The following is a 24,631-nucleotide window of genomic DNA, read 5'->3' as shown; positions in this document are numbered from 1 at the left end:
TATCAAAAAAAAAAATATGCAAATTTCGTTTTAATTATTCATGTGCAGTGAGCCAAATCAAAACATGCATTAATTCAAAAACGTTCAGAAATTAAATAAAAACAAAACAAGTTTTTTAACTGCAAGTAAGGAGCGACATTAAAAACTTAAAGGAGGGGTTATCCCCTCCTCAACACTTCGCTCTTTACGCTAAAGTTTTTTATTGTTTTAAAGACTAGCGTTGGGAGAAAGAGTCAAATTTTAGCGTAAAGAGTGAGGCGTTGACGAGGGGACAACCCCTTTCATAAACGGAATAATTTCTGTTCGTTTTAAGTTTTAATTTCACTCGTTACCTGCAGTTAAAACACTTGTTTTTTTTTCTTTAGTTTTAAAGTAAGAAGGGAATATTTTGTTAAACTAATTAAAATCTAACCTGCGTTAGGCTGGACTTTTTATTACCTGGATGGGGTTGGAGTAGCTTAAACAAATTTGGTTTTCTTTTTTTGTGTGGGAGGTGAAGGGAGGTCAATTGTTTTTGGTTTTCTTTTTGCAAAAATTTCATTTCTGGTTTTCTTATCCCTTCATGGACTGTTCTTGTTGTTCCATTCTTCTGGTTTCGTATTGCTTTCGTTTTTATTCTTTTATTGTGGTAATATAAATGGATAAATAAATCTTAAAACGAGTCCAGCTAAAATTGAATATACAAATCAAGCTTGAAACGAACAAAAATAATTTACTATTGCAGCACAAACGAAACCCAAAACGAACAGAAATTAAAAAAACAATCATAGCAAACAAACATACAACATATATTAACGTGAATGAATCAAAAAATTAAAACGAACGAAGCTTTAATTAAATATGCGAACCAAGATTGAAACGAACAAAAATCAATTCAAAGAAGAGCATGGGTACTGCCCATGCCCTAACTGTTAAAGTCTGGAACTCAATGCGTCATTGGTGCTTTACTGAAAATGGCGCTTTATTACAAAATATTTTCTTACGTAGTCAGTACATTATTGAAATTAAAAATGAAATTCCAGTAAAATCAAATTTTTAACTGATTGGCTTTTCAGCAGTTGCCACCATTATATATCAAATATTTAGTTTGACCTTATTTCTTACCAAGATTGTTCACGACAAATTTAATTTCACTACAAATAAGAATTTAGGTACTGCCTCCTTTCCTAACTTAAATAAAGCTTGCTGCGTCATCGGCGTTTCACTGAAAGCGAATTATATTACGAATACTCTCTTTTTCAGTTATTCCAACATTGGAATGAAAATACATAACATGCTATTCAAATTTTACTTATTCAATTTTATTTATTCAATTAGAATTAAAATTTTAGCGTCCTTATATTAAATGCTATATTATATTTAGTGTCCGTATATTAAATGCTAAATGAACATTAAATGTGTTCAATACCTTGTGGCAATTAAATGTTTCTCCTTATACTTAAAAATATCAAGCAGTTCGTGGTAACGAACTGTAGTAAGGAGCGACCCGGCTCAATAGTAAACGAAATTCTAAAAAACGGAATTTTGATGCTAAAACATACATCACAAGGATTGGATTTTCATGCTGATTCTAAATATATAAGTTTCATCAAATTTAAACTTTGTCATCAAAAGTTACGAGCCTGAGAAAATTTGGCTTATTTTGGAAAATAGGGGGAAACACCCCCTAAAAGTCAAAGAATCTTAACGAAAATTACACCATCGCATTCAGCGTATCAGAGAACCATATAGAAAAAATTTCAAGCTTGTGGAATTTCGTAATTTTTGCCAGAAGACAAATCACGGGTGTGTGTTTATTTGTTTTTTTTTTCTTTTCTTTTCCCCAGGGGTCATCGTATCGACCAAGTGGTCCTAGAACTTCGCAAGAGGGCTCATTCTAACAGAAATGAAAAGTTCTAGTGCCCTTTTTAAGTGACCAAAAAAATTTGGAGGGCACCTTGGCCCCCTCCCACGCTCATTTTTATCACAAAGTCAACGGATCAAAATTTTGAGATAGCCATTTTGTTCCGCATAATCGAAAACCATAATAACTATGTCTTTGGGAATAACTTACTCCCCCACAATCCCTGGGGGAGGGGCTGTATGTTACAAACTTTGACCAGTGTTTACATACAGTAATAGTTATTGGGAAATGTGCAGACGTTTTCAGGGGGATGTTTTTGGTTTGGGGGGTGGGGTTGAGGGGAGGGGGCTATAGTGGAGGATCTTTCCTTGGAGGAATATGTCATGGGGGAAGAAAAATTCAATGAAAAGGGCGCAGGATTTTCTAGCATTACTATAAAAAAGCAATGAAAAAATAAACATGAAAACTTTTTTCAATTGAAAGTAAGGGGTAGCATTGAAACTTAAGACGAACAGAGATTATTACGCATATGAGGGGTTCTAAAAATACTTTAGCATAAAGAGCGAGGTATTTAGGAGGATATAAATACCTCGCTCTTTATGCTAAGTATTTTTAGTAATTTCAACTATTTATTCTACGGCCTTTCTGATTCAGGGGTCATTCTTAAAGAATTGGGACAAAACTTAAGATTTATTGTAAAGAGCGAGGTATAAACGAGGGGACAAACCCCCTCGTATACATAGTAAAAATATAAGAATATAAAAGTTTGTTACGTAAGTTAATTCTTAAGTTACGTATATTTTTTACTAACAAAAACGTTCGTTAAAAATTAAAAGTTCTAGTTGCCTTTTTAAGTAACCGAAAAATTGGATGGCAACTAGGCCTCCTTCCACACCCCTTATTTCTCAAAATTGTCTGCTCAAAACTAAGAGAAAGCCGTTTTTCCAAAAAAGAATTAATATACAAATTTCATTTTAATAATTTATGTGCGGAGAGCCAAAATCAAACATGTATTAATTCAAAAAGTTCAGAAATTAAATAAAAAAAACTAGTTGTTTTTAACTGAAAGTAAGGAGCGACATTAAATCTTAAAACGAACAGAAATTACTCCGTATATGAAATGGGTTGTCCCCTCCACAATCCCTCGCTCTTTACACTAAAGTTTGACTCTTTGCCACAATTCTACTTTTTAAAATAATTAAAAGCTTTAGAGTAAAGAGCGTGGGATTGTGGAGGGGACAACCCATTTCATATACGGAGTAATTTCTGTTCGTTTTAAGTTTTAATGTCGCTCCTTACTTTCAGTTAAAAAAAACTAGTTTTTTTTTTATTTAATTGCATTCAGATGCCTATCGGTAAATAAATTTTAGCTCACTAAGCCACTGCGGGTGTAAGCAGTTCTAGGAGACAACAAGCTGAATGTAACCGATGAAATCAGGTTACATTCCGGGTTTTTAGCCTGTTGATAAAATACGTTCTGACCATAGCTGATCTAGCAAATCTTCCTCCGTTTTTCGGAACGCCCATGCTTCCGAATCATATTTGACCATATTGTAGTTACCACATATTATTGTAATGTTATTATTGTTATTGTAATTTATAGTATATACTATAATTATAAATAATGTTATAGTATACATATTATTGTAATTACTGTAGCATCCAATATTCTAATTTTGATTCACAGACTTATTTTCCTATTCTTCCAAACTTTTTTCATCTGTGAAAAAGACCCTGAACCTTGGCTATTCTAATTTTAACGTCTTCACTACCTCCCACCAACTTTACTATTAACATTACCAAGGTAGGTAAAGCTGTCCACTTGGTCGATCTTTGATCGACCTTCGCTAAAGCTCTTCTATCATCTGAACCGACCGCTTGCTCATAATCTATAAAACCGAGTACATATCAATTATTAACCTAAGAGTGAAAAGATCCCTTGGGCTATTGGTGCTGTATTGTTTTATTCTTAAGGGTGTGGAGGTCATGGACCTTTGTGGCCTGAGCCTTGACTTTGTAACTCATCTCACAATAATAAAAGTAATAATTGCAGACTTACGACATCTATGCCCTTCTAACCTTAGAAGAGCTCCATGTTCTATCAATGCATTGGGCCAAAGTCTCATATACCAGCTTGGGCATCTTCTTCCCACCTAAAACTCCCACAGCTTACGACATTTACAAAAACCCCATTTGCCAATTATCTGCCACATCTCAATAGCGATCGTGGGTAATATTTTTATGAATGAAGTTGTAGTAACTTGAAGTCTACGCCCATTCACTAACTGTTTATTAGAACAAGATCTAGAAGCCTAGTAGTTAGTTTTACTACAGCATCTAAACCAATAAGATGATCTGTATGTTTTTTAAATTAGCTATAACTTTTCTGTTCTTGGATATCTCATCTGGGCGGCATAGTAAGTGCAATTTTATTTTAACTAGGTAAAATCACAGTTAGAAGTTGCATTTGCCAATAGTCAAATGATGTCAGTTCTGACCAAAATTACGTCGTGAGCATTAATTTAAGCGTTTTTATAAAGGGTACTTGCGTTTTATAGCAACCACACTCAAAAAGTGAAATTAGTTTAATTATAATAAAATGTGGCAACATTTGATGAAAATGTAACACTTTAGTAACAAAATTATGGAAACTACAACAGAGAATCATGGAAAGCAGACAACCCTTTTTTCGCGCTGGCCCCACATCCCCTCAAACACGTTCGATCGAAACGTTTAGATAACAGTTTTTTATTCAAAATAGTCAAAATGTAAAATATATCCGTCTCCGAGGATAATACAACCACAAAAGGCTCAGGGAAAAAGCCGTGAACAGCACAAATTGCCAATTGTTTAAATATCCGTTTTATAATGGAAAGAGGGGCTCTTTCCATTATGGAAAGAGCCCATTATGAAAAGGGGCTCTTTCCTATAATGTAAAGGGGGAAAGAGAGGGTATCTTAACAACGACAAACGGTATTCAGTTGTAACTTCCAGGGATTGTTGAGGAAGATGTTGAACTAAAACAAAAGACAATACGGGTATCTATAGTACGTTCATATGGATAGGGTGGGGGATAAGGTATATGAAACGACACTTCTATGGAACTGCTAAGTGTATCAAGTCGAAATTTTCAGGGAGTATAAACTTAAAACAAAGAGACACTTTAGAATTTGGCATTGGGTAAGCTCCTGTTTATAGTGATTTTTGATCATTTTTGATTGATTGAATACAAAACGAACAAGATTTTTTCAACTGAAAGTAAGGAGCAACAATAAAACTTCAAACGAACAGAAATTATTCCGTCTTTGAGGAGGCGTCCCTGACTTTTTGTCACAATTCTTTGTGGCAGTCAAGCAAGGGCGGTTGAATTTCAATGAAAAGTATTTTTAAAGAATTTTGAGACTTTACCGCAAACAGCAAGTTTTGAGGAGGGGACAGCTCCTCTCAAATTCGGAATAGATTCTGCTCGTTTTAAGTTCGCTCGTTCGATATTGAAATTAACAAAACACACTGTCTAAAATATGTCAAATTATGGAAACAAATTCCAAATATTCTTATACAAGAAAATGAATGATATAATACTTTAAAGGGTGCCCTGGATAATGATGCCTAGGTAGTTCGTCGTTTACTAGTCCTGTTAAGACAAAGCCAAAAGCTTTTTCTGTGTGTAATACATCATGGTTTCAGCAGTACCACCAACCTAGTAAGCACGAGTACAACCCATATCAAACAAAATAAATATCCTAAAACCACGGAAAATAGCATCAGATCGAAATAAAAAGTACACTATTGGAAGCTTTGTTAAAATCGCTTGACTCTTTGGGGGTGTTACCCCCTTTTTCGAAATTTTGATCAATTTTCTCAGTCTTGTAATTTTTATGGATTTTTGGTAATATTAGATCTAAGATAAGTTTTCAGTTTTAATGTCCTTGATATTTAACATTTCACATCCTTGAATATAGAATCAGTAAGCAATGAGAACAAACAATGTGTAAATAAATTCTATATGATTCCATTTCATATTTCCTGCCCCTGGGATAAAAGTTTCTGAACTCCTAATAATTCCAGTTCAAACCGTCCGTCGAAAAGTCGAGAGAATTGCATGGGAGGATCTTTTCATGGAGGAATTTATCTCGAGGCAAAAGAAATTCCGTTAAGGGGCTGCAGGATTTTCTAGTATTATTTAAACAAATAACGGGGAAAAAATTGTTCAGCTGGAAGTAAGAAGCAGCATTAAAACCTAAAACGAACAGAAATTATTACGTATATAAGGGGTTTCGTCTTCTCCAAAATACCACACTCTTTACAATAAAGTATTTTTATTAATTTCAATTATTTATTCTATGGCCTTTGTAATTCAAAGGTTATTCTTAAAGAATTTGGACAGAATTCAAGCTTTAGTGTAAAGAGTGAGGTGTTGACGAGGGGGTGAGCCCCCTCATATACATTATAAAAAACAAAAATATTGAAGTTCGTTACGTAATTTAATTGAAAGTTACGTATATTTATTACTAATAAAAATGTTTGGAAAAAATAAGAAGTTCTAGTTGCCTTTTTAAGCAACCAAAAAATCGGAGGGCAACTAGGCTTCCTCCCCCACTCCTTTTTATCTCAAAATCATTCGATCAAAACTACGAGAAAGCCATTCAGACAAAAAAAAAATATGCAATTTTTGTTTTAATAATTCCTCTGCGGAGAGCCAAAATCAAAACATGCATTGATTCAAAAACGTTCAGAAATTAAATAAAAAAAACAAGTTTCTTTTAACTGAAAGTAAGGAGCGACATTAAAACTTAAAACGAGCAGAAATTACTTCGCATATGAAAGGGGCTGCTTCCTCAAGAACGCCCCGCTCTTTACGCTAAAGTTTGACTCTTTCTCTTAACTCTATTTTTTAAAACAGCAAAAGACTTTTTTTTTTATTTAATAGTTACAAGAAACCAATCAATGGAAGGAGTTTATTAAGTTCTTTGATCCTTGTTTCCTGAAGAGATAGACGGATATAGCAACATGGATTGTGGAATGAAATGACAGTGGCCAACAAGTAGCAATGACTGCAAGACGTATTGACTTAAAAGTGACGTATTGTCACTTTTCTCCTACGTTGAGTTTTTGGACACTTTTTAGCTTCGTTGTGTTTTCAATAAAACACTTTTGCATTGTATTCATCTTTTTCCCACTTTATGAAGGAGGGATACTCATTTGGGCTTTAGAATCTGCCACGAATGTCATCTCTTGGTTATAATCGCAGTATCTTTAAAAATACGTAATTTATAGTCTTTTAGATTGGATTCTTATTCTAGATTAAATTTTCAGTGACCGTTAGAGATAAAACAAAAACCATAAGGATTAAAAATATATTTTTTTGTCTTTTTTATCTTTTGTTTTAAAAATTTTTGTTTTTCCGACAGTTATTGAAATATGGGAAAAAAGTAAACATCGGCCACTAAAAGTAAAAAGCAAAAAGTAAAATATATCATGGTCGCAGTATTCTGCAGCAGCAACCTAGTAAGCACGAACACAACCCATTTTAAACAAAAAAATAATAGGCCGAAACCCGTATAAATGGCATCAAATCAAAACAAAAATGTACACCACTGGAATTTTTATTGAAATCGCTTGACTCTTTGGGCGCGTTACCCCCTTTTTTGAAAGTTTGACCAATTTTCTGAGGCTTGTATTTTTTCATGGGTAACGTTAAACTTAATGAAATTTGCATATTTGGCATGACCATAAAAACTCAATTCTTATGATTTATCTTACGTTGCCAAAATTTTGTTTTTTAGAGTTTTGGTTACTTTTTTATGCAGGGTATAGATACCATTCTGCCTTCAAAAATGCGCCGAGTCACTCTTTGATTACAGTTCGTTACCACGAACTGTTGGATTCGAGTAATAATTTAATTTTTATGCTTTTTAGGATTTATTTATTCATCCATATCAGTATCTGTTATCTTAATATCTGATGTGATTATTTATCATAATTTTTGTTCAGTTTTGGGTGTCATTTATTCTTTTATATTAATTTCTGGCTGTTTGAAGTTTCGATTATTGTATTACTTTACTTTTGCTTGTCCTAAATTTTAATATACTACTGTTACTACTGGCAACTCACTGCAGCTCCAGGCCACATAAGGCTGATACAGCTAAATACGCTCCTCCTGTAACCCAATATATTCTATCTTTGACAATACTATCTTTGACAATCTGTTATCCTTGATCCGCAGAACGTGTCTTAGCCATCAAAACATTTTTCTAATTATAACCCTAAATAGATGGATTGAAGCAGATTTTTCTTAGAGCTTACTCCATGACATGTAGTCAGTCAGTCGGGTGCCCAAAACAATTGTAGGTAATTTCTCTAGAAAACATTTAGATAATCTTCCTCCGTCTTGGGGACTTAGCCACCAGAATTTTAATATGGTTCTTTAATTTTTTAGAAAAACCTTTTTTTTGTTACGTTTTTTACAAATTAATTGAAAAAGTTTTTGTTCACAATAAGAAATATAATCATAAGAATTACTTGTGCTAAAACAGTTGAAGAGATCAAACGAAAAGCAGGGGATTTGGAAGTGGGTTTGGAAGGGGAAAAAGTGCTGCCTCTATTCTGTCCATCTGCCACATAATAGTTTATGCCTCGGATCGTGGTAAGTTGAGTGTAGTCTGTAAATGGCTTTAAGCTGTTTCCCTTTTCAGCCCCTTGGCGATTACGTCCTCGTCTAACAGAAAGCCTTGACGAATTGGATGGTGATGAAGAGCAAATTCGTAATGTTTGCTGCAAAAAAATGAAACAGACCCTGTTTATAGGAAAAGGTAATGAGAATTCCTTTTTCTTTAAAAGTTGAGTTTCTGTCATATATTTTTAAAGGTCAATGAGAGCCTGTAAGTTTTGCACAAAAGAAAGCGATCTCACCATAGCTGCATCCAGGGGAGGGGGTTGCACGATTTGAACCACCCTTCCCCCTGAAAATGTATGTCTGTCTTGTACAAAAGTTTACACGTGAAAGCATGTCCATGAGAATTTCCCCCCCCCATTCCAATCCTGGATACGACCCTGGGTATCTACAGTAAAACTGGGATCTTTTTATTTATAACATTCGAAACTCCGCTTAAATAAGCATAAAGATAGTTTCAAGATATAATCATAGATATTGATTAACGTGCTATAACATTTTTTTTAGTTTTAATTGATCGCCAGAATAAGTTTAGATCACAACAAGGCGACAAGGCAATTATCAAGGTAACTATTTGTGGTGCTACAACAAAAGATCAGACGACAATGTTATCTCATTTTACTTGTTATATGATTTTGAGGCAAAAGTCTGGTGCTATTACCATTTTAAGGAGAAGTTCATAAGAAACAATTTATAATTATCAGTCATTATTAAAGTCTAGAGAAGACCCTTAAGCTTTCTGATAGATTGTTCACCTACGAGTCTTTACCATAAGGTGTTTAAATATATTAAGGTTCCGAACAAACAGTAGGGATGTGTCTTTATAAGATTAAATAAAAAAACAAGTTTTTATAAATGAAAGTAAGGAACAACGTTAAAACTTAAAACGAACAGAAATTTCATATACGGAGTAATTCCTGTTCGTTTTAATTTTTAATGTTGCTCCTTACTTTCATTTAAAAAAACTTGTTTTTCTTATTTAATTTCTAGACGTTTTTGAATTAATGCAAGTTTTGATCCTGGCTCTCCGCACATTAATAATTAAAACGAAATTTGCATATTAATTAATTGCAATTAATCGGAAGATTTTGAGAAAAAAAGGAGTGAGAAAGGAGGCCTAGTGCTCCTCAATTTTTTGATCACTTAAAAAGGCAACTAAAACTTTTAATTTTTTACAAACGTTTTCATTGGTAAAAATTATACATAACTTACGAATTAAGTTTACGTAACAAACTTCTATATTCGTATGTTTTTATTGCGTATATGAGGAGGTTCAACCCTCGTCGATACCTCGCTCTTTACACTAAAGCTTAAATGTCCCAATTCCTTAAGAATGACCTCTGAATCACAAAAGCCGTAGAATAAATAGTTGAAATTACTAAAAATACTTTAGCGTAAAGAGTGAAGTATAACGAGGAGGTAAACCCCTCATATGCGTAATAATTTTTGTTCGTTTTAAGTTTTAATGCTGCTCCTTACTTTCAGTAGAAAAAACTTTTCATATTTATTTTTTCATTGTTTTTCAAATAATGATAGAAAATCCTGCCCCCCTTAACTGAAATTCTCTTCCCCTATGAGAAGTTCCTCAATGGAAATATCCTCCAAGTAACCCCCCCCCTCTACTTTCCCCCTAAACCAAAAAAATCCCCTTGAAAACGTCTGTACACTTCCCAGTAACCATTATTATACGTAAACAGGTCAAAGTTTGTAACTTGCAGTCCCTCCCACGGGGACTGCGGGGGAGTAAGTCGTCCCTAAAGACATAGTTACTAAGTTTTTCGACTATGGTGAATAAAATGGCTATCTCAGAATTTTGATCCGGTGACTTTTGGGAAAAAATGAGCGTGGGAGAGGGTCTGGGTGCCCTTCAATTTTTTTGGTTACTTATAAAGGGCACTACAACTTTTAATTTCCGTTAGAATGGGCCCTCTAGCGACATTCTAGGACCACTCAATTGATACGATCACCCCTGGGGAAAAAAACAATAAACAAATAAACACGCATCCGTGATTTGTCTTCTGGCAAAAAATGCAAAATTCCACATTTTTGTAGATAGGCGCTTGAAACATCTACAATAAGGTTCTCAGATACGCTGAATCTGATAGTGTGATTTTCATAAAGATTGTATGACTTTTAGGGGATGTTTCTTCCTATTTTCTAAAATGAGGCAAATTTTCTCAGGCTCGTAACTTTTGATGGATATAACTGGTCTTGATGAAACTTATATAGTAAAATTAATATTAAAATGCCATTATTTTGATGTAACTATTGGTATCAAAATTCTGTTTTTAGAGTACGGCTACTATTGAGCCGGGTTGCTCCTTACTACAGTTCGTTATCACAAACTGTTTGATTTCTAAGAGCGTCTAAAGTTTGGCTAATTTCTAACTCTGATGGATTTTTGAAGACAAGAGTAGTTACAGAAATTGGTTGATTTGAAGATGGAAGAATATTTTAATGGTTTTTCTATTGTTATCATTGATCACCTGTTTATGCAAAGAAGTTTGTATCTGAAGTATTGAAAAAAATCATTTCATCAAACTATGCATTCCCTAATTGCGTCCATCTGTGAAATGAAGAGATACAATGCAATTCAAGTAAAATTGGACATTCTAACCCCAATTATAACTGTACAAGTTCGGAAAAATAGGATTGAGCCAACCGATACAAACTGGTTTATTTGAATGGGTGTGCCTCGTGTCTGGTTTATAAACATAACTTTTACACAGTATATTTTGCCCCACCACAGCTAAGGCGTCCCTCAAGAGTCAATATTGTTGAGATTGGCCTAGTTATATCTTAACTTAAGCACAAATTGATCGGGGAAATGTTGTCTTGTTTGTTATTTATTTTGAGGTTTTTCTTATAAATCTTCCACATACAATCGTATAGTTTTTGTTGAGAAAGGTTTTGTGTTTTGATGAGGTGAGATGAGGTGGTGAGGTTTGTGAGACGAAGTTTTGTGGATGCTCTACGAGCTACCTACGGGTTCAAACAAGGTTTTGATTTTAAATAAAGACAGTGTGACCTACAATCTACTAGAATTAAGTAAATGCCATTTTGAAGTGCACACACCGAAAAATTGGCAGCATCTCATAAAACAGTATCGCCATCTAATTTTATATATATCTATTAATAAATTTCCCTGGGACCACCTTCACCCCCCCTCCCCGAATAATTTATTATCTGAGTTTCTAATTATTTATTATTCAATTTATCAGAGAAATTTGGTTTTTATCGTTGCCCCTCCCCCCCAAAAAAAGAATATGCTCTTGTACGTGCCTGTACACCTACATACAAGGTTAAATTATTATGTAACTGCTCTTCTAGGGTGAGATGGACAAGATATTGAAGTTTTTTATTCAAACCTTCGGATAAGGTTTTGATTTTAAATAAAGACAGTGTGACTCAAAATCTACTAAACTTAAGTAAATGCCATTTCAAAGTGCACATACCGAAAAATTGTTAGCATCTCATAAAACAGTATCGCCATCTAACTTTATATATATATATATAGATAAATAAAATCTCTGGGTACAGCTCACCCCCCCCCCCCCAAATAATTTATTTTCTGAGTTTCTGATTATTTATTATTCAACTTATCAGAGAAATTTGGTTTTTATCGTTGCCCCCCCCCCCCAAAAAAAAAAATGCTCTTGTACCTGCCTGTACCCCTACAATTAGGTTAAAATATTATGTAACTGCTCTTCTAGGCTCAGATGGAGAAGATATTGAAGTGGATGTCGGGGTTTGTCGGCAGAGCTGTGCTAAAAAAGCCCCAAAGATAAAGAAAAAAGAGTTCGAACGTCTTCTAAAGGAGACTGAACCTGGGGTTAACCCAATTGAGGTAGGAAGCAAAATACTTAACTTGTATCACTTCCGATTTTTCGTCAATTTTTATACAAAAAACTGACATGACTGGAAGTAATATCTTGGTAAAACCAATTGAATCTACCATGTATCAAGTCGTGCTTATATTAGATTTATTTTCACATAATAGGTAGTATTTAGCAGTAATAGTAAGTAGATAGCGCTAGATAGTATTAATAGCAATAACAGTGATTAATTAAAAGATCACAGAAAACCAAAATTCATTTCATTTTTGAATAAAACGAATAAGTTCATAGTTTTGAACACAACCGAGAAACTATGATCACGAGCAATTTTAGAGTACATTTTCTCTTTTTCTCTTCTCGTTTTCCATCTTTGGCATTCTCTTTCTTCTTTTTTCGTTCTTCTTTTTACCGATGTTCCTGACTATTTATATCTTTATATCATGACATCAAGGGCTCAGAATTACTATATAATTATATATTATGCCAAGAATTTGGTTTTGTAATTTCTAAAGCAAATAGTTCTTGCGCTACTGTACATCTTAAAGCATTTTCTTCTTTATATATAGATTATTGAAAAAGTTAGTGTTTTTTCTTTAGAGGAATTACTAATTCTTAATGATTGCAGCATAGTTTTTATTCGAACATATTATCTTCATTCTTTTCTCCCATTTTTTATATTGTGATACTGAGGATGTACAAGGAATATATATTTCCAAATAATCTCCGCAGAAGCTTTTCATTTTAATCTAACTTTAGTTGAGTTGACTTCTATTTTAACTTTAGCATATTTGTTTTCACGCTTTTCTGCTGTAGGAAAACCTTTTTTTTTCCTCTTTAAGCCTCGAGTAACATTTATTTTTACCTTATAAAAGAACTTAATCCATTTTCTAAAACAGTCAAGAACTTACACAATCATATCCATGTCCTACCTATGTTGAAAGGGTATTAATGCTTTTTTTGGCTTTTCCTTAAAGTTAATAGCTTTTCTGAAACTGAAAAATCCAAATTTAACAAGATTTTTTTTTACCAGAAAATCATGATTTTACACCCAGGTGTTATGAAGTTTCGGCCTTTTGTATCCTTATGGTTGTGTGTGTGTGGGGGGGAGAGGTGGTAAGCCATTTTATGGTACTTGACAAGCAAAACTTATTTCCAAGTTTCGTAAAGTTCTAAAGTTGTAGTCAAACTTGAAGGATCATATATTTCCATTTTCTACACTAGGCTCAGGGTTGCCACCACGGTCAGTTACTAAAGTACTACAATTGCAAAAATTTGGCTGCTACACAGCTATTTTTGGCACTACAGTGAAAAAGCTGACTGTAATAGTGCTAAAATAACAGTTTTGTGCTACAGGTGGCAACCTTAGGTTCGTGCTGGTGCTACCACATAATTATATACTGCTAAAATAGCCCTTCCGCGCTATAGATGGAAATTCTGACCAGGCTTCGACATTTATAGTCTGGTAAGATTAGAAATCATCCAAAAAATAATATTTTTGTTTATAATTTTACTTTCAGCTCTTTTTGAGTCTACGAAGAAATGATGTATTTAATAGTTGTCTCCCTGGGTATACTTGCAGTCCTTCTTATGCAAAGCTTGAGCGTTACTACACAATTGACGGTGCTTTAGACGTCCCTATCATAGACTCTTGTCAATGTAAGAAGAGCTTATCAGACTGTGGAGTTGCGGATAAACCTGTTCTCTTCTTCTCCGGCACCCCTTTCGAACAATTTGTCAATTTAGGAACATGCCAAGCAGACGCAATGTGCTCAGAAGGTATTGTCTTTTTTCTTTTCCTTTTCATTGTTATCCAACACCCCCTCCCCCAAACCATCCTTCCCATTATTTAACTGAAGCTTAACTTTTCCCTTATAAAGAACCTTAATAATATCTATGATCAGTTGAAATTTTAGCCCAATAGGCGTATAGCTTATGAAGGGGAAGGTCTTCAAGATATTCATATAAATATAAGGTCTTCAAGATATATAAATATCTTCAAGATATTTTGTTTTCTTCAAGACATTTTCCTTCAAGACATTTTTCAACATCTTTTCAGACGTTTTTCAAGATTTTTCTTCAAGACATTTTTCAAGATGTTTCTTAAGATTTTTTCTTCAAGATGTTTTAAAGATTTTTTTCTTCAAGATATCTTTTAAGACTGTTTTCTTCTTTTGGTTCCGAAAAGCCTTGTAATGCTGCAACAACCCTATCCCTTTTGCACTAGGAGACAATTTTTTTCCTTAGAGAAATTTCTTCAAGACATTTTTCAGACATTTTTCAAGATATTTTTCAAGACGTTTCAAGAAATTTTTAAGATTTTTTTCTTCAAGATATTTTTCTTCATGGCATTTTTTCATCAAGAATTTTCCTTCAAGATATTTTTCCAGACTTTTCAAGATTTTTGCTTCAAGACGTTTTTAAAGATGTTTTTCAAATTTTTTCTTCAAGATGTTTTTCAAGATTTTTTCTTCAAGATGTTTGTCAAGACATTTCAAGACAATGACCCACAGCGGGGAACCCCTGCACGTAAAAATGATCTTAATAACCCTCGAAAATTCATAAGGCTTCCGAGCACAAGGGTTTTTCCAGCGACATTATCATTTCCGTTTGTGCAAGAGTACACTGATACTCAGGAGTGTCTTAAAAATACCGGATAGGGAAATAGTTTGTGCAATGCATGCACATTGACGGGTATTATTACATAATCTTTGGTGAACATGGTTTTTAGATTTGTTTTTTTTTACCTCTAAGTTTTTTCCATTGAATTTTTAAAAATATATGTCTGGTGTAGAATTTGGACAAAAGACCCAGAGTTTTCTGTTATAAATGAATAAAAGGTTAGTCATTGAAGTCTAGTGGTACTGGAGAGTCGACGTGACAGAGAAACGTTTCAGTAAGCCTTTTACTAGAAGTAATCGCACAGATAGTGTCAAATTAACCTATGATTCATGAAAATATGGAAATAGAAATCTTATTACTGCGATTGTAGCAACTGTAATGGCCGTCTTCATGATTTCACCAATTCTCATGTGCCCACTGCAGCAAATCTAGAGCATGGTTGATCTTGGAATAAATGAAGAGAATCTAGAGAAGAGGAGGAGAAAAATATTTAATGAAATTAAATTCACGCAAGAATGGAGAGAAACATAGCTTCAAATTGGCAAAGTAAGAAAAAAGTGGAAGATAAGCCGCCTTTACCACCCCAAAAAAGCATAAGTTCCCAACAAAGCTCTCGGAAAGGAGCTACAGTATACTAGAAAGGGTTATCGAATAGCAAAATAAAAGATCGAGGAAGCAGAGTCCAATATCAGAAATTCTTCACATTTTCTTAGAAATGACAAAAAAGGTTCAAATGAAAGAAACAGAGCAGACAAAGTTTCATCGTCCATTTGGAAGAACCCCACTTTATCAATTTAATTCAAAATGTCCTTACTGAAGCTTATATAAAACCATTTTTTCTTTATGTTTGCAATAGATCTTTTTTCCCTTTTAACTATGTCTTAGGTTTTCATAATAGCTTGATTAAGGAATTTCAAAGAAATTAAACAGGTTTTTCTTAATGGTCAGAGATATACGAAGAGGAATTTTGAGAACCATAGGCACATGAAGTATACTAGAGTATGAAATAAGTGAACAAGATATTTTCCTCCAAAGTCAGAAAAGACCGAACTGAATTTTTTCCTAGTCAGAGACAAACAAATTTGAATTTTAAGGGGCTTTTACTAGATTACGAGAAGCAGTAACAGGAATTTCCAGAGACATAGGTACTACTACTGGACTCAATGGGAGATGTACTGGAGTCTGAGACTGGTGAACAGGTGTTTTTTCTTCCAATGTCGGAAACGAGCGAACTAAATTTTTCCAAAAGTCAGAGATCCATCAATGGGATTTTTTAGAGGGTTCCTACTATGACCCGAGAGGTCTGAGCAGAATTTTTCAAAGTCAATGCACAAATACACGCACAGAGTGAGAGAGATAGACAAAAACACACCGACAGAAAGACATAGACGTATCACATACATACAGAGCGAGACAAATACACACACGTAAAACACAAACACCAACAGACACACAGGCACACAGACACACTAATGCATAAAATCACACAGACATAAAATGCATAAGAACACAGGAAGATAGACATGCAAAAAGACCCACATACATACCAACACACATGCCTACAAACATACGGGTACACAGACAAACGAAAACACACACAAACACATAGACACACAGGCACACACACAAAAAAAAGACACAGAGGCACACAGACACAAAAATGCATACAGTCACACAGGCAGACACAGGAAAATAAACATACAAACAGAAACATGTGTCCAATCATATGCACAAACAGAAACATAGAAACACACATGCATACATACACACGGGTACACAGACAAACAAATACACACATAGGCACACAGGAACACATACAGAGGCAAAGACAGACAAACAGACACACAAGCATGCAGACTCACAGTCATACAGACACAAAAAAAGACACACAGGTACACAGACACACAAATGCATACAGTCGCACAGACAAAGACAGGAAAATAGACATACAAACAGACATATGTGCGCACGAACACACATGCATACATACACACGGGTACACAGACAAACAAATACATACATACATGTGTGGAGAGTCTTTGAAACATTATTTAGGGGATCGTAGAGAGTTGAGGGTTTGCGTTTGGAAATGTTTGGTAAGGAGGTTGGGGGGAGAGATTGGATTTCGAAAATTTTGAGAAGTAGGTGTTACTTAACTATAAATAGTATTGGAAAGTTCGTCCGGGTAGGTATGAGGTATCGTGATTTTTTCTTAAATAATTATTTTAATGTCTTTTCAGTCTATGTTTGTTGCTGTATTTTTTTTTCACTTGTTTTGTGTATGTCACCATGGTCCAATTGGGCTTTTCGTGTGAATAAATCTATCTATCTATCTATCTAGGCACACAGGAACACATACAGAGGCAGACATAACAGAGACAGACAAACAGACACACACGCATGCAGACACACAGTCATACAGACACACAGACACACATACAGGGACACAGGCACACATATGCAAAGGTACACAAACACACAGGCAAAGAGACGAACAAACAGACACACAGGCATACAAACAGACACATAGGAGCTCAGTCACAAAAAGAGAGACACATGCACACAAAGCACACAAATGGGCAGAGAGACACACATGCTCACACAGACAGATAGATACACGCACACTCACAGACACGCAGACAGACAAAAAGACCCACGGATACATAACCTGACAGATATTAAGACACAGAGAAATACAGAGAGGCAGGCAAAAAGACACACAGACACGCAAGTATAGACACACACACTCAAAGATTACCGACAAAAGACCCAGATTGGACAGAAAAAAAGACACACAAATACACACAAAAAGAAAAATGCTAAGACACACAGACAGACAAAAAACACTAATAAAAAATAGACATACAAAAAGACACAGAGATGGACAAACAAAAGCAAACAGACGCAAACGTGTAGACACACTGATTAACAGACATACAGACAAAAAGACATACGGACACTCATATACCGAAATCACACGTACAGACACACAGATAGACAGACAAAAATATAAGTAGACAGACAGATGAAAAAGACAGAGAGACAAAAATACACTCTGGAATACAGGTACAGACACACAGATATACATTTAAAAAGACCCACAAACACACACCTAGAGACACACAGACAGACAAAAAGACATACAGACGTTCAGAGAGATAAACAAAAATAACCACAGACAGACAGACGAAAATACCCTAAAACAAACAGGTACAGAAAAAAACAGACAAATAGACAAAAAGAAAGATAAAAAGAACCACACACACTAAGAAAAACACGTATAGATACACAGACAGACAGACAAAAGGCACACAGACAATCAGACAGACAGACCAAAAGACATACACACAGACATACAAAAAGACACAGACACAAGCACTTAAACACACGTACAGACAAACACACAGACTGACAAGAAGAAAGACACCCAAACAGACAGACAAAAATACACACACAGGCAGAAAAAAGGTACAAAGAAACACACACGCAGAAACACACAAGTGCAGACACAGAGACACTCAGACAGACAAAAAGACACAAAGACTCGCAGACAAACAGACAAAAAGTCACACGCACGCACACACACACACACAACCTTACGTGTATGAATACACGGACAGACAGACAAAAAGACACACGGATACACAGCCAGGTAGACAAAAAAACAGAGACAGACACAAATGTACAGACACTTAAGCACACAGAGAGACAGGCAAAAGAACACATAGACACAGACACGCAGCAGAGACACTTAAGCACACATAGAGACAGGCAAAAGGACACAGAGACAGACAGACAAAAGACACAAAGACGCACAGACAGACATAAAAAAGACACACAGACAGAAGGACAGATACACACATGCTCAGACACACCAGCATAGACAAACATTTGCACAAACACACACACACGCAGCACACACACACTCACACACATAGACACACACATACACCTCCACAGATACACACCTGCAAATACACACGCACATTAACACACACATACAGACACACGCGCACACAGACAGAAAGACGGCTTGAAAAGCTAGGTTATTTAGGCTTAAGTTGGCACACACAAACAGACATACACACAGTTTTGATTCAGAGTTCAAGGTGTGAGGACCTCTTTTTGGATTGAACCTATCACTAATATTTGGTAAAGTATTATCGTCTCTACCTGACATATAGCCAATATTTTCATAATAATTAATTCAGTGTCAAAAGAATTATAAATAAGCGGATTATTTTCAGACTTGAGTGAAAATTCCCTTGGGAGCAGTGATTTCTCTTATCGATATTTTCATGACCTATATATGATATAGGTCAGGAATAAGCAGTTGCGAAAATAATTATAATTTCCGATATTATAGACGATTGTGTTACGATAAAGGTGAGAGGAGAAAAGTAAGCAGAAGGGTGGGGGAGAGCTGTTTGCAAGAGCCGGGGTTGTCCCTTAAATTGCGGGGACAAGGTAGGCAGCCTCCAACCCTTCACTTACTTCTCTCGCAAGTGAACCTTCAATCTAGAGAAAATGGGAACTGGTAATTGGTGCGAAGATGAACTTTTCTACAATCCTATCCTGTGCTTTGTACAGAAAAATCTTGCTAAAGGAGTTTCGCCCGATACGATTAAAGATTACATGGCCTATTTCTTCGAGTCTTCTTCTCTTTGTGAGACCCGTAAATTGCTTTTTTTAAAGCTTTTTACGAATGAAGTCCCATCGAAGCGCGTAGGTGCAAATGCTGCATTAAACTGTGCTTCGGATATTATTTCTTCGCTTGTAAAGCACGCTTCCCAGAACATAAAGCTTCCGGACTTTGATATCAAATGTCTCAGCGAAGTGCCAATGATCCCTGTTGATGCCTTCAGTACCGTCAGTGCCAAGGTGAACTCTTGTCTTGTACAGCTGCGTGATATTGCGTCCAAGGTTACTGAGGGACAGTCTAAGCTTGTAGCCCCTACTCAAAACACGAAAAAACCGTCCTACGCTGTCGTTGTAAGAAACCCACCCCTGGAGCTCAGCGACCCTATCCTTCGCATGAAGAAGCTGGAAACGTTGTATGGTCAAGGCGGGATCGTAAATCCGAAATCTAAGCCACACAGCAGAAGCTGGGTTGAAATGATACGTGATAAGCACTCAGCCGACACGCTGGCTGCAGCTGTTACTAGCTCCATTCCAAACGTTGAAACCAAAGTAATTGATAAAAAGCCTTTAGCTGTTGTCCCTGAAATACCCCATAACTATTCAAGAGCTGATTTAGAGGCCTCAGTGGAAGGACTTATTAGTGCTAATCAAATCGGCAATTCTAGCATTTTTCGCCTCTAATTTATCGACAAAACCGCTCTGAACACGGTGCTGGAGTCTGGAATCCGTACTGGGTGCGAAATTTTTCGTGCTAAGCCATTTCAATCCATTTCGCGTCGATGATTTCCCTGAAAAAGTACTGATCACCTGATTGGAGCTTGTCCCCGCTCACCAGCACATTTCAAGTGTTCTAGATGTTCTGGCCCTCAGGTGAATTCCAAGGAATACCCTTGCCAAGCCTCGCCAAAATGCGCAAATTGCACTATGGAACACGTAAGTTTTAGTCTGTAATGCAAAGTTGTCCGATCGGATCTCAACAATGCTAATAAATGAATGCTCAAATTCCGTTTAGCTTTGTGTCCCTTAATATTAATGGTACAAAAGACAAGGATCTACTGATTAGTGAGCTGCTTGAAAATGATATTGTGTTTCTACAGGAGCACCTTCTCTCTAATGTGAATGTTGATAGCCTAAAGCGTTTTCGAACCCATTATACGTTCTCGAAAGCCGCCCAGAAAACCCGTGGTAGACCATCAGGAGGTCTGGCAATCTATTTCAGACACAAGACTCAGCCGATATTATTGCAAAGCAACGCTAACATCTTAGCGATAAAATGTGGTGATACCGCATTTACAAACATTTATTTCCCCTGTAATAAAAAGACTGTGCAGTTATTGTCTAGTTTTTCACAAGCATGTAATCGCCTATGAACACTACTTAGCGACCTTTCAAAACAAAATACCAAATGGGTTCTCGCCGGCGACATGAAAACTGACTTATTATCTAATTCTGACCGATCTGAAATCTTTCTCGATTCACTACCTGGAGGATTCCATCTTGCTGATAAAGATCTTCTATTTACTTATATTCACAATCGTGGTGGTCTTACTTCCAACCTTGATCATGTAATTGTGTCAGATTCAACTCTACTTTCATCAATAGTTCATGTGGACGACTCTAAAATCGACGACGATCATTTACCAATCACGTGCCAACTATCTTGCTCCATGGCGAGCTCTGTGCACCGTAACTCTCCCAAGTGGTTCTCAAAGTTAAATTGGGAAAATACCAATGTTCCACTTTATGTATTGATATTGTCCCAGTTATTATCATCTATTAAAGTGCCTTTCCACTTATTGCAAACATCTGTATCTACAACTTCAACTCGGATATATATGAACTTGTATCATCAGCAAATAGTGTTCTGTCTAATGTCTGCCGCTAAAAAAGCTGTTCCCTCCGAGTGCGTGCGAATGGGTACTCGCAATCCCTTTTGGAAAGTTGATCCCAAAGTGAAGATGGCTAAACAAAAAGCTAAGTTTTGGCTCCGTATGTGGATAGCCTGTGATCGTCCTTCTTCTGGTTCAGTACATCAAATAAAACAGAAAACCAAACGAGAGTACAAATATTCCCTGCGTAGAGCGAGACTGAATGCCTGGGATGGTCCTTGTGACAAGAAACTCTGGGATCGTGTTATAAACAGTGTAAAGTGTTCACCTCCAATTAATTCGTCTCTCCGGCTATGTTACTTCGTTTCTCATTATAAAAATATTTTGCTTTCATTAAATATTAATCTCCAAAATCATTTTACAAAGCTTGTCAACTCAATCCTCCCAATTCGTATCAACCAATCTCAAGTGTTGTCGGTGGAATCTGGTGTTATACTCCGAGCTCTTAAGCAAGTGAATAAGTCTGAGTCCCTCGATAGTTATGGTCTTTGCTTCAAGTTTTTTGCTTATGATTTTCCTGAACTGCTGAAGCATTTGCAGTTATTGTTTCAGATGTTTTGGCACAGTCCGTTGTGCCAGATAGTTTTTTGTCCGGTTGTATATCTCCCATAGTTAAGAGGGGTAGGGACCCCGGTGCTTGCTCAAATTACCGTCTTAACACTATGTCTTGTTTTGTTAGTAAGGTATTTGAATATGTACTGCTACCGGCCATTAATTCCAAATGCAATTTTACATCCTTCCAGCTTGGTTTTAGAAAAGGTATGGGCTGCGTTCAAGCTCACCATATTGTGGGTCGGCTAATGAAACAATCTATTTCTCAAAAAAGTCCCCTGTATTGTTTGACTGTTGACATATCTAGTGCTTTTGACAATGTAACTCATTCATATGCTTTGTTTTCTCTAGCATCCTTAGGCGTTAACCTTTCTATTGTTTCCGTGCTTAAGTATTGGTATGCTATTTTTTCAGTTAGGGTGAAGTGGAATGGTACTGTAGGGGAGTATATTCCTGTCAAAAAAGGCGTTAGGCAAGGTGCCGTGCTATCCCCGAGCATATTTAAATGTGTTTTAGCTTCGTGTCTCCAATGGCTTCAACCGTCAATTTTTTACAATGATAATTTAGGCATTAGTCACGTTGCATATGCTGATGATGTTCTGCTTCCTAGCCGGACAAAACATAGTCTAATTACCAACTTATACCGGCTTTCAGCCGCACTATCCACAGTAGGCCTTTCAGTTAATGCCTCCAAATGTGAGTTTTTGTGTTTTGGGAGTCCTCCATCAGCATCACCTCTTTGCTTGGGTTCTTCAACTATACCATGTTCAGCAAGTATGAAACGGTAAGGTATCTCTTTTTCCATGTCAATTTCGTCTACTTGCTCCGCTATTACATCCAGCGTGCTGAAAAGTATGCGGGTTGGATACGCGAAAATTTCACTTAATCGTGGTCGGTATAACCGAAAAGGACTATGCCGTCTTTATTCTAGTTTTTGCACCCCTGCTGTTTTTTATCTTTCTGGTTTTGCTTTCCTCCTTCGCAAGAAGGATACAAAGAAAATACGCTCAGGATATTTTAAGTATTGCAAGTATTTGCTGCGTCTGCCTTGGTGGTATCGGAATCATACAGTCGTTTCTAAATTTGACATCTTTGATGCGCCCTCGTGACTGAAACATTTATCTAAGGATATATGTCTTAAATCTCGGCAAGTGATTGGTGTTTTTCACCCTCTTTGGCCATTTTTTAAATTGAGGTAATTTACTTATGTTGCATGTTGTTATGCTGCTATGTTATTTATGTTGTTATGTTTTTTGTCTTGTTTTTTTCTCTTTTTTTGTGTGTTTACTCCACAGTTTAATGAACTTTGTGGGTTATAAATAAACTATTATTATTATTATACTCACACATGTCCAATCAAACACACACAAGAACCACACGCACAGACAGACAGACAGTCAGACGGACAGATACACATACAGAGACTCACAGAGAGGGAGAGACGAACAGATACACACACAGACACAAACACATACAGACTCACACGCATGGAAAGACAAACACGTAGAGAGTTTGACAGATGGAGAGATACACACGCACGCAAACATGCATACACTTACACACACGAAGCGACAGACAGAACGACAAACGGATAGATACAAACACACACACACACACACACTGAGACAGAGGCACAAAAACAGACACACAGAAACAGAATCACCCGCATAGACAGGCAGATACACAGACAGACCGACAGACGGACACAAACAAATAAAGGGACAGACAAACAGACACACACACTGTTAGACAGCAAGGCTAGTTATAGTTAAGTTGGCACGTCAACTTAACCATAACTAACCTAGCTTCTAAATCATTAAAGTCCTCCTGTCTTTCTGTTCGTGTGTGTGTGTGTGTGTGTGTTTGTGCCTGTGTGTTCTTACTGTTTGTTTGTGTATCTGCCTGTCGGTCTGTCTGTCTGTGTATCAGCCTATCTGTGCTTGTGTTTCTGGGCCTATTTGCTTGTCTCTATTACTCTATATATGTTCGTCCGTCTGTGCGTTTGTGTAAGTGTGTATGTGTGTATCGCTCTGTCTGTCTATATGTCTGAGTATGTGTCTGTCAGTGCATGTGTATTTTTTTGTGCGTGTGTCTATGCTTTTGTGCGGGTCTATCTCTCTGTCTGTGTGTGTCTCTGTGTGCGTTTGTGCATGTCTCTCGCTCTCTATGTGTTTTTCTGTCCGTTTACCTGTTTCTCTGTCTGTGTATCTGTGTCTGTGTATGTTTGTCTTTGACAACGTTGGTGTCTGTCTCTCTGTGTATGTATCTGTCCGTATATCTGTCTGTCTGTCTGGATGTAGGTTTGTCTGTGTGTCTTTTTGTCGGTTTGTCTGTACTTGCGTGTATATGTGTCGTTTTCGTGGCTCTTTATGTATGTCTGTGAGTCCTTTTGTCTTTCTCTCAGTGTATCTTACTGTCTTTTTGTTTGTTTATCTGTGTGTCTCTATGTATGTGTCAGTATGTGTGCTTGCGTGTGTGAGTGCGTCTATTTACGTGTCCGTCTACGGGTTTGTGTTTCTTATTGTCTGTCTATCTGTTTGTTGGTGTGTTTTTCGTCTGTCTGTCTGTACTTGTGTGT

General features: G+C 36.2%; 1 protein-coding gene across 1 annotated transcript in view; it reads left to right on the top strand.

Annotated features, from left to right (window-relative positions):
• The first annotated feature begins 4,120 nt into the window (after positions 1 to 4,120).
• The window catches only part of LOC136026886 (uncharacterized), a 37,439-nt gene continuing 16,928 nt past the window's right edge, over positions 4,121 to 24,631 (top strand). Inside the window, exons 1-4 of the mRNA XM_065703693.1 lie at positions 4,121 to 4,260; positions 8,539 to 8,655; positions 12,230 to 12,363; positions 13,870 to 14,128. Coding sequence (XP_065559765.1) covers positions 4,194 to 4,260; positions 8,539 to 8,655; positions 12,230 to 12,363; positions 13,870 to 14,128 — 577 coding nt within the window. The 5' untranslated portion in view covers positions 4,121 to 4,193. The remainder of the gene's footprint in view (positions 4,261 to 8,538; positions 8,656 to 12,229; positions 12,364 to 13,869; positions 14,129 to 24,631) is intronic.

The sequence above is a fragment of the Artemia franciscana genome, chromosome 5 (genome assembly GCF_032884065.1).
Source record: "Artemia franciscana chromosome 5, ASM3288406v1, whole genome shotgun sequence".
NCBI classification, from domain to species: domain Eukaryota; kingdom Metazoa; phylum Arthropoda; class Branchiopoda; order Anostraca; family Artemiidae; genus Artemia; species Artemia franciscana.
Note: the sequence above shows the minus strand (reverse complement) of the source record. Positions and strands in the feature narration are given on the sequence as shown.